Source organism: Brassica napus, chromosome C3 (assembly GCF_020379485.1).
Source record: "Brassica napus cultivar Da-Ae chromosome C3, Da-Ae, whole genome shotgun sequence".
In the NCBI taxonomy this organism is placed as follows: domain Eukaryota; kingdom Viridiplantae; phylum Streptophyta; class Magnoliopsida; order Brassicales; family Brassicaceae; genus Brassica; species Brassica napus.
The window spans coordinates 40,381,540-40,397,206 of record NC_063446.1 but is presented as its reverse complement, the minus strand read 5'-3'; the positions used below and the strand labels follow the sequence as shown (position 1 = coordinate 40,397,206).

Below are 15,667 nucleotides of genomic sequence, written 5' to 3'. Positions count from 1 at the left end.
AATAAAAAATATATAATGTTTTTAATTATTTTTATGTATAATATTACAAAATTTACATACAATTTATATATACTATTATAAAAATAAAAATATATTAAATAAAATTAATTTTTATATATAGATATTACTATTTTTGAAATAATTATTAATAAAACTTACGGATCCGGATATCCGGATCCGGATTCGGCCCCTCTGGATATCCGGATTTTCGGATCGGATCCGGATCGAATCTCGGATCGAATACGGATCTCGAATAAAAGTCTCAGGCCTAGGTAGTGCTAGCCTTTTAAAATAGTCTTTGAACTTGGTCAAAATGAAAACAAATATGTTGGCTTCAGAACATTTCCCCCACAGAAATGGATAAGATATACCGATAAGACTAAGGGTCTGACTGGTTCAAACGCAGCGGTTGTGGCTGCGGGAGTTTGCGGATGCGGATGGTTGCCGTTTCTAGCGGTTTTAAGAGATTTGTACGACTGGTTCTGCGGTTAGAAATTGGTGCATTTGCGGGATACTTATGACTGGTTAACTACCAAATACAACAGCGGTTAAATAATAAATTAACAATATTTACATTTTATATAATTATAAAAATATCAAAAATCATAATATTATAATAAATATGAAAATTATAATCGAAAATTATAGTTTTAAATTTTTTAAAATTATAGAAAATATTTTTATTTTAAAATTTTATAATATTAATTAAAATATAATATATATATTTTAGTATTTTTATAATTCCAATTTAAAATTTTTATTGAATATTTTTATTTTTGTGTTTATATGGTTTTTGGAAAAAAAAAAAAAAGTTATCCTCTCGCAACCGCCCGCAACCGCAAACGATAGCTGGAACCAGCTTTTAATTTAAGAGGTTCAGAGCGGTTTGAAGCGATTTGTAGCGGTTTGTATGATTGTTTCGAAACGATGTCAACCGCAAAAGCTGCGTTTGCCCCCGAGAGAGCTCTGATTTTTTGTTGTGCGCTTAAACCCTAAAAGGGCCCAAAACTCGAAGAAAAAACCCATTAACTACATAAGGCCCACTATAACAACCTTACATGAACCAGGAATTTATAAAAGACAAGAGAGGCCCATGAGAATAGCCGTCACCGTGTATCGCCCGTCATTGAACCACCGCTTCTCGCGAATTCCGGCTTGCGTGATCTCAGAGACGATGTTCGTCCTTAGAGTTCATTCCGTTGACTCGGAGCAGCCAATCTCCATCGAAGACGAAGAATCCGGCTTCAGCTTCGCGCCGTCGAGGAGATCTCAGCGTCCCGATAAGCTCGTTCCATCTCTCAAACTCACCGAACGCAAAGGTCTCATCCATCTCTACCGAAACTCTTCGCACAGCTCCCTCCCAAACCCTAGCTCCCGATCAACCACTCTCTTCGTCGTCGCTGTCCCCAATTACCTCTCCTCCCTCGATTTCATCCGCTTCTGTGATTCCCAAATCGAACATGTTTCTCAGATCCTCTTCATCAGGTGAGTAGTCACTTTGCAAGAACTCAGGAAAAAAAAGGCTAAAGCCTTTTGGCTGATTTGGTTCTTCTTGAAAAATCTTCTAGGAACGATGCAATGGAAGATCGGTATAGTGTTTTGATCACACTTTCGGATCAAGCGGGAGCAGATGGGTTCCACAAGAACTTGAATGGGAGAAAGTATGCTCCTTCTGAGGTATTGTAATAATGGAAAGGAGATTTATTTTCTTTGTTTGTTTAGTTCATTGCATGAAGATTAACTTTTTTCTTGTGGGTTTAGGCTGAGGTTTGCCATATTCTCTATGTACTTACGGTGGAACACACTGAGTTCGATGAGCTTGCTGCTTCTTCACCTGTTGGATTCACCGAGTTGCCTACTTGCCCAATATGTCTTGGTGAGAGTTTGTGCTAAAGAATAACGATTTTCAGTTTGAATGATTTAGGTACCTTTTGTTGTTGCTTAATATCCGTGTTTGGAATTTGACTCTTGCAGAGCGATTAGATCCTGATACTAGTGGCATCCTCAGCACTCTTTGTGATCACTCGTTTCAGTGTTCATGCACTTCGAAATGGACTTATCTCTCCTGTCAGGTGAGTGGCCCTCCTTGTTTCATATGATACATCTTTGACCATTGTGGCGTAAAATGAATCTTGACTCATCCAGTTCGTTACAAATACCTGGGCACATGTTCTAACACATGCTCATTTTCGTCTTGTAGGTTTGTCGATTATGTCAACAACAAGATGATATAATAAGCTGTTCTATTTGCGGAAAAACAGACAATGTATGGGCGTGCCTTGTCTGTGGCTTCTTAGGTTGTGGAAGGTGAGGCTTGGTTTGCGTTTCCGTAACCTGAAATTATAAACACATCTATATCTTCGTCAGAGGTGGAAGTTTCGTTCACTGTGGATTGATTATGTTTTCTAATTGTTGTAGATACAAGGAAGGACACTCTATCAGGCATTGGAAAGAAACGCATCATTGCTATTCTCTTGATTTGCGAACACAGCAAATCTGGGACTATGTTGGTGACAACTATGTTCATCGCTTAAACCATTCAAAAATAGATGGAAAGTCGGTAGAGATGAACAGCCGCTGTCTGTCACACGAAGGGGATTGTGGTCTTTGCGAGTGTAGTGAGGATACAGGGATTAGCGGTGCCATCTTCAACAGCAAAGTCGATTCAGTATGCTTTCAATCACCCTTAATCAAAATTTCCTGCATAAAATGAATCTTAAAACGTCAGTGGCTTTCTTGATTTTATTAGTTGTCTAATTAAGTTTTTGTGGAACAGATTGTGACCGAGTATAATGACCTCCTTGCAAGTCAGCTGAGGGCACAGCGACAGGCAAGTGTTTCTGTCTCTTCTTAATTTACAGTATATATGAACAAGCTTTTAGTAGAGGATGATGTTGTAGCCACCTCGTGTCGTGGTATATCTATGCAAAGAGATACCAATTACTTATCACGATCATGATGTCTTTCGTCAGTACTATGAATCTCTCATTGTTGAGGCGAGAAGCAAGCAGGAAAGTAGTATTGCCGAAGCAGTTGAGCAGACTGTTGTTAAAAAGATGCAGGAGCTTCAGAATGAGATTGAAAAATGTGAAGAGGAAAAAACTGAAATCACTGAGGTGAGACTCTCTAGGCCTTGTTCTCCATTGTTCCATTCTCGAAAGGGTTCCTTATGCTCTGCAAACTACTAAAATTTGGGTTCAGGTTAACAGAAAGCTTATAAAAGAGCAGGATACTTGGCGGAAGAAGGCCAAGGAAATAGAAGAGAGGTGCAACATGTTTTCTCTTGTTAAATATGTTTACATTAACGAACATCATAGTACATAGTAAAGAAACAATTGATTTTTGGTGTTATCCAGGGAAGCTGCGTTGATAGGATCAAAAGACGAGACTATAGTTGATCTTGAAGAACAGGTAAGCTTCTATACTCACCGAGGGTTTGCTTTTTGCTGTTAACATCCTAACGAGTGATGATAATGGATCTGTAACAGATAAGAGATATAAGGGTGTTTGTTGAAGCCCAGAAAACGTTAAAGAATATGTCATCAGATTCGGATGGTATACGTGAAGGAACCGTCTTACCAGTGCCTATCAACCAGGAGCCAGTTAGAAGGCAGAAGAAGAAGTCCAACCGGAGAAAATAAGTGAAGATCGGTTTTGTGCTATGCTTTTTGTTTGTTGTCCAAATTGATCTAATATTGGTGTAGAGAGCACTATTGTAGATAAAACATACTATTTTAACAGGAAGTAACTTTTGGTTTTGGTTAAACGTGTTTAGTGATACTAGTAAGTTTTGCCAACACAACGACCAAAACTAAAACGTAATCAACTCTTCTTCACTTTTTTTTCATCAAGATTATTACACAACTAGCTTTGAATTGTTGGTTTCGTCATATTATATATATACACACAAATACATACACGCTGGTGGGGGTATGATCAGCAGTGGGAACCCTTTTTGCAGCTGAGTGCACCAGATGATATAGTTATCTCACCAACATTAGAAGACGGTCTAGCAGCTAGGCTTGAGGCTCTCGAATAGCTTGACGATTTAGTTGGTCCAGCTCCAGAAAGTGTAAAGAATGCACCGTTAAGCATTAGATCTCCTTCGGATCTCCAATTCCAATGACTCCATTCGCTTTCGGGAGCATCCTCATGCTTTGTTACCTATTTCCCCCCAAACCATGAGTTATTATAAGTTTGAATTAAATCAAATCACATTTGTTTTGTATTTAAAAAAAGTTGAATATAAAAAAAAATTGGAATACCTCTTTGCTAAAAGAGTCATCAGGAGCAAGAAAACGGTTGCCTTGAGAGTTGATGGTAGGATTAGCACTTCCTCCAATTGCATACATTTCCCAATGTGTATAGTCGTTGTTCACCACATGGAAATATCCATGTCGACACCTATATATATATATATATATATATATATATATTATGTAAATATAATCTTTCATTACTTTGTTAGAATCAAAATTTACATACTCTACTTGTTATAGAAAAACTATCTGCAGTGATTCACATATAAAAATAACTCAACTATAATTATTAAGTGTTCAATGCAGTAGTTGTATATTTTGGCTTTGTTATTTTCTTTTAAGATGTCCACCGACAATATAGTTGACCTTTATAGTTTGTGCTACATATATATAAAGAAATATAGGTATACTAAAAAACAATATATTTTTTGTTTTGATAAATAAATAAAGTAAATCATATGATGAATACCTTGGCATTCGTTGGACGAGGCCTTCTCCAAAATGGTTAAAAGCGATAGTGACTTGCATATTCTTGTCTTGTTCATACGTATCACTATGTCCCAATAACATAACCTTATTGTGATGCGTCAAATAATTATTAGAAATCGTTATAGCCGTCGACCCACGGATCGCATCAATCAACCCATCGTTACAATTCGATAACGAGCAATGATCAACCCACACGTGGCTCCCACCGAAAATCGAAACACCGTCACCGTCGGATATCGTCCGCCACCCGTAGTGCTCTGGAGAATCTCGTACGTAGGTGTTCCCACCTTGCTTACAATCATGTATGTGTAAACCGTGGATGATGATGTTTGTCACGTATTGTATGGTTATACACGGCCCACCAGCGATATGTACGGAGGCTCCTCGTCCGTCTAGGGTTTTGAAAGAGTTCATTATGAGTTCTTCTTTTAGTTGGATCGTCATGTCTCGGTTGAATATGATCCAAAGAGGTTCATCTTGAATGACTGCGTATCTTAGTGTTCCCGGTTTAGGGTTTACTGGATCATCGTTACCTGGATCGGTGACCACGTAAATTTCACCATCGCGACCACCAATTGCGTTTTTTCCAAAACCGATTCCGCAATCAGCTAACCGTTTCCGGTTTTTCTCCCAGTCTTTGTCGCATCGCCAACAATCATCGATTGGATTACCGGTCTCACACGAAAAGTATCCTAAGTTCCTTCTTGATATAGACTCGTTTATTTTCCTAAAATATCAACCAATTCACATCCACGATATATGTTAGAAAGAGGATTAATTTCACATCCACTATACAATAACATATTTGCATTATTCTTGGACGTACATATAACTGCTAATGCAGCAAATAAACAAGTCAGTTTACGATAAGATTAAAGTAACAAAACTACCATTGGACGGAGAGAACTTTAAAAAGAAAAATTTCGAGCTTACACGAACATTTGTATTCATAAAGATTGTACATTTGTGTTACAATACCTGTGGACTTCGTCAACGATGAGCTCGGGGTCGGAAACTGGCGAGGACAAAGCGAGTGAGGAGAAGAAAATGCAGTAGAGAAAGATAAGTGAAAATAATGCATGTGAGGAATTTAACATTGTGTTCATTGGCTTCTTGCTGAAAAAGTTATAAGGTTTTAGTACGAAACATATGAGTGAACGGGAGAAAGACAAAGAAACATATAGGCTATATAGCACATGAACGAGCACCTTGAATGATTTAATGCGCATGCAAGTTGAGGTTAACTGGACCCACCTTTCTTAGCCATTAATTTTTTTCTCTTATCTCTCTCTCTATATGTGAAATGATTTTCCCTGTGTTTTATAATGGAAACCAACCTAAATCAGCCGAATAGCCTAGTGGTAACACTAGAGTGAACTTGATCCCAAGGCACCTGGGTTCGAGTCCTCTGGGAATCCGGAGACCGCCCGTGACCAAAAAAAAAAAAAAAAAAAAAAAAAAAAACAACCTAAATCATATAGGGAGAAAAACAGTGCGCTATTTTGAAATGAATGAAGTTTCAAAATTCAATCCCGAATGACAAACCTACTCTCACATGTATGCATTCAACATCACACTGATCCGATCATCATTGTTAATATAATGACCTCAACCATTATAGCAGTTGAAATCAAACTGGTTGAGCCAGTACATTCAATATGCAGGTGACATAGAGCAATGAGTCACGTGGCTTATAGAGAAAAAGAGAATTCGTAATTAAATCTCAACGAACTTAAAGATGAATCTTGGTGAACACTATTAGATGGCCTGCAAGAGTCAACAGTGTTAGTGTACTTCAGTAATACGGGTGAACTTATCATTTATAAGCCCTATTGTTCAGAACTAAATTAGAGAACAGCCACACCAAAGAAAACATAATAGGAGAACTTAACCGACACCGGGATTTGATTTTGGGACCATTGAACCATGTGCTCGAAGGCCAATCTTTCAATACATTTTGCTTATACATTTATATAACATCTTTTCATATCGAATAATTGAAAATTTTGGTTGGTGTAAAATGTGTTGACAATTAAATGCACATGGAAACTATTTGCATCACTATATATCATCCACACTTTAATAATCTTGTAGAACACTTTATCAGCTTATATAATTTTACGCCTCACCGACATTTTATTTTGCTACATGTTCTTTTTATTATTGTCTCGAGATGCTCTAGCCACCACTTACGTTGATGAAAACACTATTTTCCATATTTTCAACATTAACTACGACCATAACAACAATCAGGAGTTTTAGTCTACCGATTTTTATGCATAAAATAAACTAACATCATTTATGGATATTTTCAACATTACAAAACAGTACGTATTTAGAAACTTTTGGACATTATTTCGATATTTCTAGCATGATCAACAAACATTTTGTTTTGAAAACTATGATCAACAAACATGTTCGATATTAATATTATTCTGTTCTCGTGTGACTAAACTTGGAACCATACAAAGTTCATGAAATTCTCAATGCTGAAGAAGGCTAAACTGCGGTTGAATTAAGTATTAGTACTGTGCTTGCTTTGTAGTTGCATATTTTCATCGTAAATTTCGACCAGTTAGCATTCTATGATTCTATGATCTTGTAAAGAATAATGAAAATTAGATAAGGTTATCAGTTGAGCCTTCTTCAGAATTGAGAATTTCATGAACCATCTTGTTTTTTTTACACTACAATAGAATTTTACATTGGTTTCCGTAGATCATACGACTTTGATCAACTGAAACCTGAATATTTGGATATTAAACTTACGACTTTTGATAAACTGAAACCTGAATATTAGGATACTAAACTTACTAGTAATCTTTTTTTTGTAGAGTTGTGGATTAAAGCTCGGCCGCATAATTCACAAGATTTGTTTTTGGTTGCCGTATGAAGTAATTTCAAATTTCATTTTTCTTTTCTTTTGGTTGCTAAAGTTGAAATGTCTTGTAAACAAATACAAGAAAAAGAGAGAATTGACCTTTCTAAAAGCAAGCAGAGTCGTTAGATTTAAGGTTGAAGATATAAGTGGAACCGTCGGATCAGAAAAAGAAAGTGTTCAGACAAAAGGCATGTGCGGCGGTTTGCTTGAAAACTACTAGCCAACTTCTTCTAATTGTCAGTGTTCTACAAATAATTCAATAAACATAGCACATTCACTCAAAAATAACAAATAAAAATAATATTGGTTAGACAGTTCATAATAATTATTTTGGATTAGATCATCAAATTACAATATATACATCTCCATATACTTTTTGCCAACACAATAATCATATTAAGTAGATAAGGATTCATAAACAAATCAGAAAAGAAAAAAAAACAAAGCCGAAGATGATCGCTTAAAACGCTAGTTTTCGGGTGCAGAACGAAAGAACTAAAGCACCAGTATGAAGAAAACATAGCCAGGGAACTTGAGAACTATACTTCCGAATCGATACTTTTGATAATGCATATGGAATCGTCATGGGTTAAAACTTCCGAAGGTGTCTATAAACTACACTTTGGAATAGTTTACACTTAATACATTTCCACGTAACTTTGTAAAACATATGATCAAGATTAAGAATTCCAATTTCCATGTATGTAATTTTACTAATTTTAATTTGAATAATTTAGCCCAAAATAGCTAACTATATGGGCCGAACTTCCTGATCCGGCCCGTTTTGCATCAGAATATTGTGTTTTTTTTTAAAGAAAAGTAAAAGCTATCCACGTCTATCTGTGATGACGTGTACCATCATATATAATATAAAACTTTTATTATATTGTATTAATAATTTTTGGGGCGATCCTGATCCAGTTCCTTTGCTCTAGTCGCTGTCTGGAATCGGTGACTTTTGAATCTTAGTGGAGTGATCGTTATCTTCATCATCTACGTTGATTATTCGCCCTCCCCGGTGCTGGAGTTTCGATCCGTATCATCTCCTGTCTTGGCTCTAGATCCGAGCCAAGCAGAGAACACGACTCTCTTTCACGGTTTGGAATTGGATTCGTGCAGTGTCACATGTATAGATTCTTCTTCTTTCTCCTTTCTATTTCCCTATATGCCTTGTTGAAATATTTGCTTACTCAATCGATCTTATGCCTGTTAGAATCTCGATAACATCACTTGTGTGTCTTGATTGATCTTATCTCTGATCGTTTTAATTGTTCTCAGATGGCATCGGATGAGGGTATGTTGACGGACGGGCAGTGGAAGAAACTGGAGGTAGCAACTCTGAAGAACGCTGGAAACTTGTCATCGTCGCCAAAGTCTCATCCTTTATTTGCTGATTTGAACATTAAGTCTCCCACTGGTGGCAAAGGACCCGTAGCTGGGTTCCCTTTTAGGCATGTGCGTCGGAGTCACTCTGGGAAACATATCCGTGTTAAGAAAGGTCAAAACTTTATAGATTAGATCCCTGATACATATAAAAAGAGTTTTACTTATGTGGTGGCTATGATGATATCTGCAGAGGGTGCTGGTGGTAAAGGAACTTGGGGAAAGCTTCTTGACACTGATCTTGACTGCTTTCTCGATAAAAACGATCCCAATTACGATAGTGGAGAGGTATTGCATCCAGTTGATTCTATTCTTTTACTCGTAGATTGATTCATTGCCTTACTTTGTGACTCATATACTCTCTCTCTCTTTTAAAACAGGGAGCATATGATGAACTTGTTGATTCACCTGTATCAGACCCCTTGGATGATTACAAAAAGGCTGTAGTTTCCATCATCGAAGAGTACTTCACCACCGGTGATGTGAAAGTGGCGGCGTCTGACCTCAGGGAGCTTGGTTCGAGTGAATATCATCCTTACTTCACCAAGCGGCTTGTCTCCATGGCCATGGACAGGCACGACAAGGAGAAGGAAATGGCTTCGGTCTTACTCTCTGCCTTGTATGCTGATGTCATTTTACCTGATCAGATCAGGGATGGGTTTATAAGACTTCTCAGATCCGTTGATGACCTTGCGGTGGACATACCTGATGCTGTTAACGTCCTCGCGTTGTTCATTGCCCGGGCCATCGTTGATGAAATCCTCCCTCCGGTTTTTCTAGCGAGATCTAAGAAGAATCTTCCAGTGTCTTCAAAAGGCTTCCAGGTTATTGTAACCGCGGAGAAGAGCTATCTCTCGGCTCCTCACCACGCGGAGCTAGTGGAGAGAAAATGGGGAGGTAGCACTCACACTACCGTAGAAGAAACGAAGAAGAAGATATCCGAAATCTTGAAGGAGTACGTAGAAAACGGAGACACATACGAAGCGTGTAGATGCATCAGAGAATTAGGCGTCACGTTCTTCCATCACGAGGTGGTGAAGAGAGCTTTGGTTCTTGCTATGGAGTCTCAAGCAGCCGAGCCGCTCATACTAAGGCTCTTGAACGAAGCTGCTGAAGAAGGTCTGATCAGTTCGAGTCAAATGGTGAAAGGGTTCAACCGAGTTGCAGAGTCTCTCGATGACCTTGCTCTAGACATCCCATCTGCTAGAAAGCTGTTTGATTCGATAGTTCCCAAGGCTATCTCTGGAGGCTGGCTTGATGATTCTTTCAAGGTAAACTCTGATCAAGATGGAAGAGAATCAAGCCAAGACGATAAGCTAAGACAGTACAAGAAGGATACAGTGAATATAATTCAAGAATATTTCTTATCAGATGACATTCCTGAGCTAATCCGCAGTCTTGAAGATTTAGCAACGCCTGAGTACAACCCTGTGTTTCTAAAGAAGCTTATAACTCTTGCTCTAGACAAGAAGAACAGAGAAAAGGAAATGGCTTCGGTTCTTCTTTCTTCTCTTCACATGGAGTTATTCTCAACAGAAGATTTCATAAACGGTTTCATCATGCTCCTTGAATCAGCAGAAGACACAGCTTTAGACATCATGGACGCATCAAACGAGCTCGCTCTGTTTCTAGCTAGAGCTGTAATCGATGACGTCTTAGCTCCGCTTAACCTCGAGGAGATCTCAACCAAGCTACCTCCGAAATCAACAGGAACCGAAACAGTTCGCTCAGCACGGTCTCTCATCTCAGCAAGACACGCAGGGGAGAGGCTGCTGAGAAGCTGGGGCGGTGGGAGCGGGTGGATAGTGGAAGATGCAAAAGACAAGATCTTGAAACTTTTGGAGGAATACGAAATGGGAGGAGTAACATCAGAGGCTTGTCAGTGTATCCGTGATCTAGGGATGCCGTTTTTTAACCACGAGGTGGTGAAGAAAGCTTTGGTGATGGCGATGGAGAAGAAGAACGATGGGTTGCTGAATCTGCTTGAGGAATGTTTTGGTGAAGGGTTGATTACAATGAACCAAATGACAAAAGGGTTTGGTCGTGTTAAAGACAGCCTTGATGACTTGTCGCTTGATATACCTAACGCGAGAGAGAAGTTGGAGTTGTATGTTGGTCGTGCCATGGACAATGGCTGGATCCTTCCTGAGTTTGCAATGAGTGATGAGTGAGTGAGTGAGGACTGATTCTCTATCAGCTTACTATACTTTATATCATGGAAACTATATATATATTTTTATATTATGATATGTATTATGTATGAATTTGTTTGGTAGATAAAAATAAGATGTTTATAATTTACATTTGTTTGTTTCTAGTATTGTGTTGTTGTCTTTGTATTGATATATCTTCTTTTTAGTGTGTTCTAATTTGTAATGGATTACATTACATTGTAAAAGTTTCTCTCTCCTTGGTCCTTGTTGATATACAACCTTACTCATTGCTTAGCGGAGTCTAACTTGCTTAAAGCCACAGTCAAGTCAAGACCCTGTACTTGCTTCTATTCTTCAACTGTTGTCCGACATTCTTGATGCTTCTACAGAAACATTTGCACTTGCTAGTCTTCTCCAACAAAAAGTGTCTTGACAATCTCATCAACCATAAGAGAAGGAAAGAAATGGCCTGAGCCAGTCAGTTCATGGTATCGAACCCACGGAAGTTTTGAGATGATAAAACGTTGAAGCGACACTGGCACAAACATATCCTCATCGCCATGCCAAAGGTGGACTGAGCCATTACTGTTCTTAAACGGATTTTGAACGTCTAATGGATCAAACTCCCAATGACCATATCCAATCATCAAGTCTCTGTGTAGACTTTCATATTCTCCTTGCTTCCTTGCGTATGCCTTCCAAAAACAAAACGCAACTTCATGGTATACCAAAGAGACTTGCTTCATTATGTTTGTAAACTTTAGGATATGAATATGAGAATGTTCTTGAAACCTGATTCAGGTCATTGTAACCGAGCCTAGAGAAGATTTCCTTGTCCTGAAACGAGAGGATGTTGGGGTCACATGAAATGTAGCTAGCAATTGAGAACCATCTCTGTGTGTTCCACCAGAAAGTAAGCCAAGGTGCATAATGAGCCACTCTAAGCATCCACTGGTCTCGAGGAAGCATTAGAGATAAAGCTTCCTTAGACAATTTTGCAGGCAAGTTTCTCCACCAGTAGTTAACTACGGGCGCTACCATCGCCGCTCCACCTAACCTGAAACACTTTCATGTATGATTAAACTCTAAACCGAAGTGTTATGAATCTTAACACAAGCCAGAAGCAAACCGTGTCTAACCTGTGAGGAATATAGTGAAGACAAGACCAAATGATTTGACCTCCCATAGAGAAGCCAATGACAGAGAACTTTGGTCCTAGTCCTAACCCATCAGCAAGCTCTTCTATATCAAATGCTATGCTTCTTGGTGTCCGGTTCGGGTCAGGATCACTCTCTCCATAACCAGGTCGGTCAAATGATACTATGCATATCTTGAGTTCCTCCAAAAGAGCTGGCGACAAGTTGTGGAAGAAAAATGAGTCGTGCATACAAGAATCAAAGCCGTGGATATAAATCATCTTGAACTTGGCTTCCTCTCTGGGAGCTCCGAGTTCTTTGTATGCCAAATGCCTTCCATCTCTCAGTTTGATCCTCGGTGATGTCACGGCGGTGAACATCTTCGGCGGTGGAGGTTGGACCGACTGATAAACACATGCTAAAACTCCAACCGACAAAACCAATCTCACAACACCTGCAAAACAAAACAAAAAACATTACAGCATATGCATATTTATCATTATTGAAGTAGCATCAGCCTGTTAACATAAAGAAACTATATATAGACTATACCAAAGGAAAACTTGGTGTGGGTTCGTCTTCCTCCTCCGGACATACTCTCTCTATCTGTCTCCATCTCTGCTGTCTCTTTATGGTTTTCTTTAGTTCTATGGAAAGTAGAGGGTGGATAATATAATATTTATTTCAGTACTAGCTAGTTACCTGTCTCCTTATAGTTTCATTTGAGCATGCAAAAAAATAAATTATCTTATTTAACATGTACTATATATATGAGTTAAATAAATTTAACAAAAGTTTCAAAATACTTCTAGTTTTCCTTTACGTTTATCCTGAATCTGTAGTAGTGCTGACAAAAACAATGTATAATGTTACAAGAACAAAACTCTTATCCACTTGAGGATAAGAGAAACAAATTTTATAAACTGGAGAATTCACCAGAGCTATCCCTTTATTAGAACATCGCCAAATACAGAGTATTATTGCCTTCTATCTCCTTCCTTAGCCCATCATCTACACAAGAACAGAAAGACTTTCAGTGGTTCCAGCATTGTAACTTCAACATATGAGATAAGTGGGAGATCGTCTATATGTTTTTTTTTTTAATTTATACCTTGAATATGTCTCCAAACATTCCTTCCATAGGATTCTTACGCTGCACACCGTAAAATCTCTGTGCAATCTCGTCCAGCAACTTCACAAGATAGACAAAAATTTCCAGGAACATTAGTCTCCGTTAACAAGATAAACAAATCTCTCTCTCTGTGTTTTGATCGTTGTATTACCTCGTTGAGCAGTGGTTCTCTATCTATGCAAGACTTATACCTTACTCTTAACATATTGAAAAGAGGCAATGCATCCCTCTGCAACCTGTATCATACATGCATCAAAATTCTTTAGGTAACAATAGAAAACTAAAAGAAGACGAAGAAGATTTAAGAGTGCAACTAACGTTTCCAGAAGATATGAGGTAAATTGGATAAGGTCTGATTCTGAGAGCTCAGGATGTTTTGCTTCTGCTTGTTTCTTAATCTCATCCATTATCAAATTTGCATCTTTCATGTTACCCATAGATAAGTACCTAAATTGCGGAGGAAAAAGAAGACAAAATAAGTTTCATTCCTTATAGTTTCCCCTAACAATCTTGGGACTCCAGTTGGAAAGCATGAACTTACATGAGAACTGCTCGTGCTATTGCAAGGTCATCTTCACCAGGATAACACTGCATAGTAGTATACCATGTATAAGAAACAAGTCTTGAATATCTAAGAGCAAAATTTTCTCAATGATAAAAAAGGAGGTGTTGAAACAAAGAGACTGACCCTTCCCATGAAGTTGATCAGCGTATATGCAAACTTCTCAGGGTCCTCGGCTCTAACAAAATGCCGTGATATTCGAACCATGTCCTGCCATATATATAAAGAAAAAGTCAGTTAATAAAATACAATGCAAGACTTTATAACCAAATGGGTACACAAGAAGAGTACAAGTTCAGGACACTCGGTGTAAAGATAATCAGCCAGCATAGCATGCAACTCAGGGTATCCAGTACTTGGGCCTCCAAACTCTGCAGACCATCTGACGACAAAAAAAACAGTATTTAACTTCAAAATGTTTTATAAATGTTCACATCAAACAACACAGAGAAAAAAAAAAGGATAATACAAGTGCTCTGGCTTACTTTATAGCAGCTCTCAAGAAGGAGGTCAAGTTTTCAACACGTGATCTAGCATCCCCAAGAGATTCTTGAAGATTATGGACATCTTCATCATCGCTCACATCTACCAAATGAGGTGGTACAGGAACCCTAGGAAACAACTTGAACATACACCTGATTCGATCTGACACACAAAGTACTATAAACAAAAGGTGATACATGATAATTGATAATGAACTCTAGCGATTATACACGGTGACCTGGAACACTAACCAAGAGTTTCATCATTGCAAGGTGACTTGGATTTAACAAGTGTGTCAACAAACAAAAGAGCAAGGTCCGCCCCACAATTCACCTGAGGATTAATTGTTTCAATAAGAAAATCACTATTGTTTCATAATAAAGTATTTTTCTAGCTTAAAAACTTTGTGATAACATGTCATTACATAGATATGTGTAATAACAAAAAGAAGGAAAGGGAACAAACCAGGCCGTGCTCTAGTTCAAGGCATGACCCAGAGAAGAGTATATCAAGAGCTTCAGAGAATCTCTGAGCCGTAACGTATCTGCGGAAGCAAAAAAGGCTCATGCTTTATCTCAAATCCAAACTTTTAACCGAATTAACAGAATCCTCCAAGTAATAACCAACCAACAAACAAAACAGAAAAAAGAGAGAGAATTTTGGGGTTTAGGAAGGAATCGAACTGCGAACCTGGCACTGATGGATTTGTACATCTACAAGGCTCCATACTTGTTTGTACTTTGTATGAATGTGTTATCTCTGAAACTGGACAAAGCGATGGTTGAGAGGAAGTTTAAGGTCCACCCGGGTTGTCAAAAGCTTTCTCTTACCCATCTCTGTTTTGCAGATGATCTAATGGTCTTCGTAGAAGGCTCCAAGGATTCTGTGCAGGGTGCTCTTTCCGTATTTGAGGAGTTTGAAGTCTGGTCGGGGTTAAGTATAAGTGTGGAGAAATCCACAATATACATGGCTGGAGTATCAGTCGATGAGAAGAGGAGTATTTTGACGAACTTCAAGTTTGCGGAAGGTGAACTACCTGTACGTTACTTGGGGCTTCCACTCATGACTCAAGCTATGAGAACACAAGACTACTACCCTCTGTTGGAGCACATAAAAAGTAAGATCAACTCTTGGACATGCCGATATTTGTCATATGCAGGCAGGCTACAACTCATAATATCTGTGTTTG

General features: G+C 38.3%; 5 protein-coding genes across 6 annotated transcripts; 2 read left to right on the top strand and 3 right to left on the bottom strand.

Annotated features, from left to right (window-relative positions):
- Positions 1 to 1,075: 1,075 nt before the first annotated feature.
- Positions 1,076 to 3,766, top strand: LOC111204066 (BRAP2 RING ZnF UBP domain-containing protein 1-like). The gene is made up of 11 exons (XM_022698265.2): positions 1,076 to 1,485; positions 1,569 to 1,677; positions 1,762 to 1,876; positions 1,975 to 2,072; positions 2,201 to 2,307; positions 2,419 to 2,668; positions 2,777 to 2,830; positions 2,973 to 3,116; positions 3,202 to 3,266; positions 3,357 to 3,411; positions 3,489 to 3,766. The coding sequence occupies exons 1-11, from the start codon at positions 1,094 to 1,096 to the stop codon at positions 3,639 to 3,641; spliced, it is 1,542 nt and encodes a 513-aa protein (XP_022553986.1). The 5' UTR covers positions 1,076 to 1,093; the 3' UTR covers positions 3,642 to 3,766.
- A 46-nt stretch (positions 3,767 to 3,812) lies between these two features.
- Positions 3,813 to 6,080, bottom strand: LOC111204757 (probable pectate lyase 22). Of its 2 annotated transcripts, XM_022700140.2 has the most exons (5): positions 5,957 to 6,080; positions 5,727 to 5,864; positions 4,729 to 5,475; positions 4,266 to 4,404; positions 3,813 to 4,164 (listed from the first exon to the last, which is right to left on the bottom strand). In XM_022700140.2, exons 2-5 carry the CDS (start codon positions 5,852 to 5,854, stop codon positions 3,937 to 3,939), a joined length of 1,242 nt encoding a protein of 413 aa, XP_022555861.1. In that variant the 5' UTR covers positions 5,855 to 5,864; positions 5,957 to 6,080; the 3' UTR covers positions 3,813 to 3,936. The 2 variants fall into 2 exon arrangements, with proteins under 2 accessions (XP_022555861.1, XP_022555860.2); XM_022700139.2 differs by having other exon boundaries at positions 5,727 to 6,037.
- A 2,422-nt stretch (positions 6,081 to 8,502) lies between these two features.
- On the top strand, positions 8,503 to 11,421 carry LOC106422747 (MA3 DOMAIN-CONTAINING TRANSLATION REGULATORY FACTOR 1-like). The gene is made up of 4 exons (XM_013863530.3): positions 8,503 to 8,756; positions 8,908 to 9,127; positions 9,206 to 9,300; positions 9,393 to 11,421. The coding sequence occupies exons 2-4, from the start codon at positions 8,908 to 8,910 to the stop codon at positions 11,181 to 11,183; spliced, it is 2,106 nt and encodes a 701-aa protein (XP_013718984.1). The 5' UTR covers positions 8,503 to 8,756; the 3' UTR covers positions 11,184 to 11,421.
- LOC106422748 lies at positions 11,167 to 13,028 on the bottom strand. Its single transcript, XM_013863531.3, has 4 exons — positions 12,854 to 13,028; positions 12,305 to 12,755; positions 11,958 to 12,222; positions 11,167 to 11,860 (listed from the first exon to the last, which is right to left on the bottom strand). The coding sequence occupies exons 1-4, from the start codon at positions 12,915 to 12,917 to the stop codon at positions 11,570 to 11,572; spliced, it is 1,071 nt and encodes a 356-aa protein (XP_013718985.1). The 5' UTR covers positions 12,918 to 13,028; the 3' UTR covers positions 11,167 to 11,569.
- Positions 13,029 to 13,093: 65 nt separating this feature from the next.
- LOC106422645 (protein GET4-like) lies at positions 13,094 to 15,232 on the bottom strand. The gene is made up of 11 exons (XM_022698262.2): positions 15,169 to 15,232; positions 14,944 to 15,022; positions 14,730 to 14,811; positions 14,481 to 14,640; positions 14,287 to 14,377; positions 14,122 to 14,205; positions 13,975 to 14,021; positions 13,752 to 13,880; positions 13,585 to 13,669; positions 13,413 to 13,493; positions 13,094 to 13,312 (listed from the first exon to the last, which is right to left on the bottom strand). Exons 1-11 carry the CDS (start codon positions 15,189 to 15,191, stop codon positions 13,301 to 13,303), a joined length of 873 nt encoding a protein of 290 aa, XP_022553983.1. The 5' UTR covers positions 15,192 to 15,232; the 3' UTR covers positions 13,094 to 13,300.
- Positions 15,233 to 15,667: the final 435 nt, after the last annotated feature.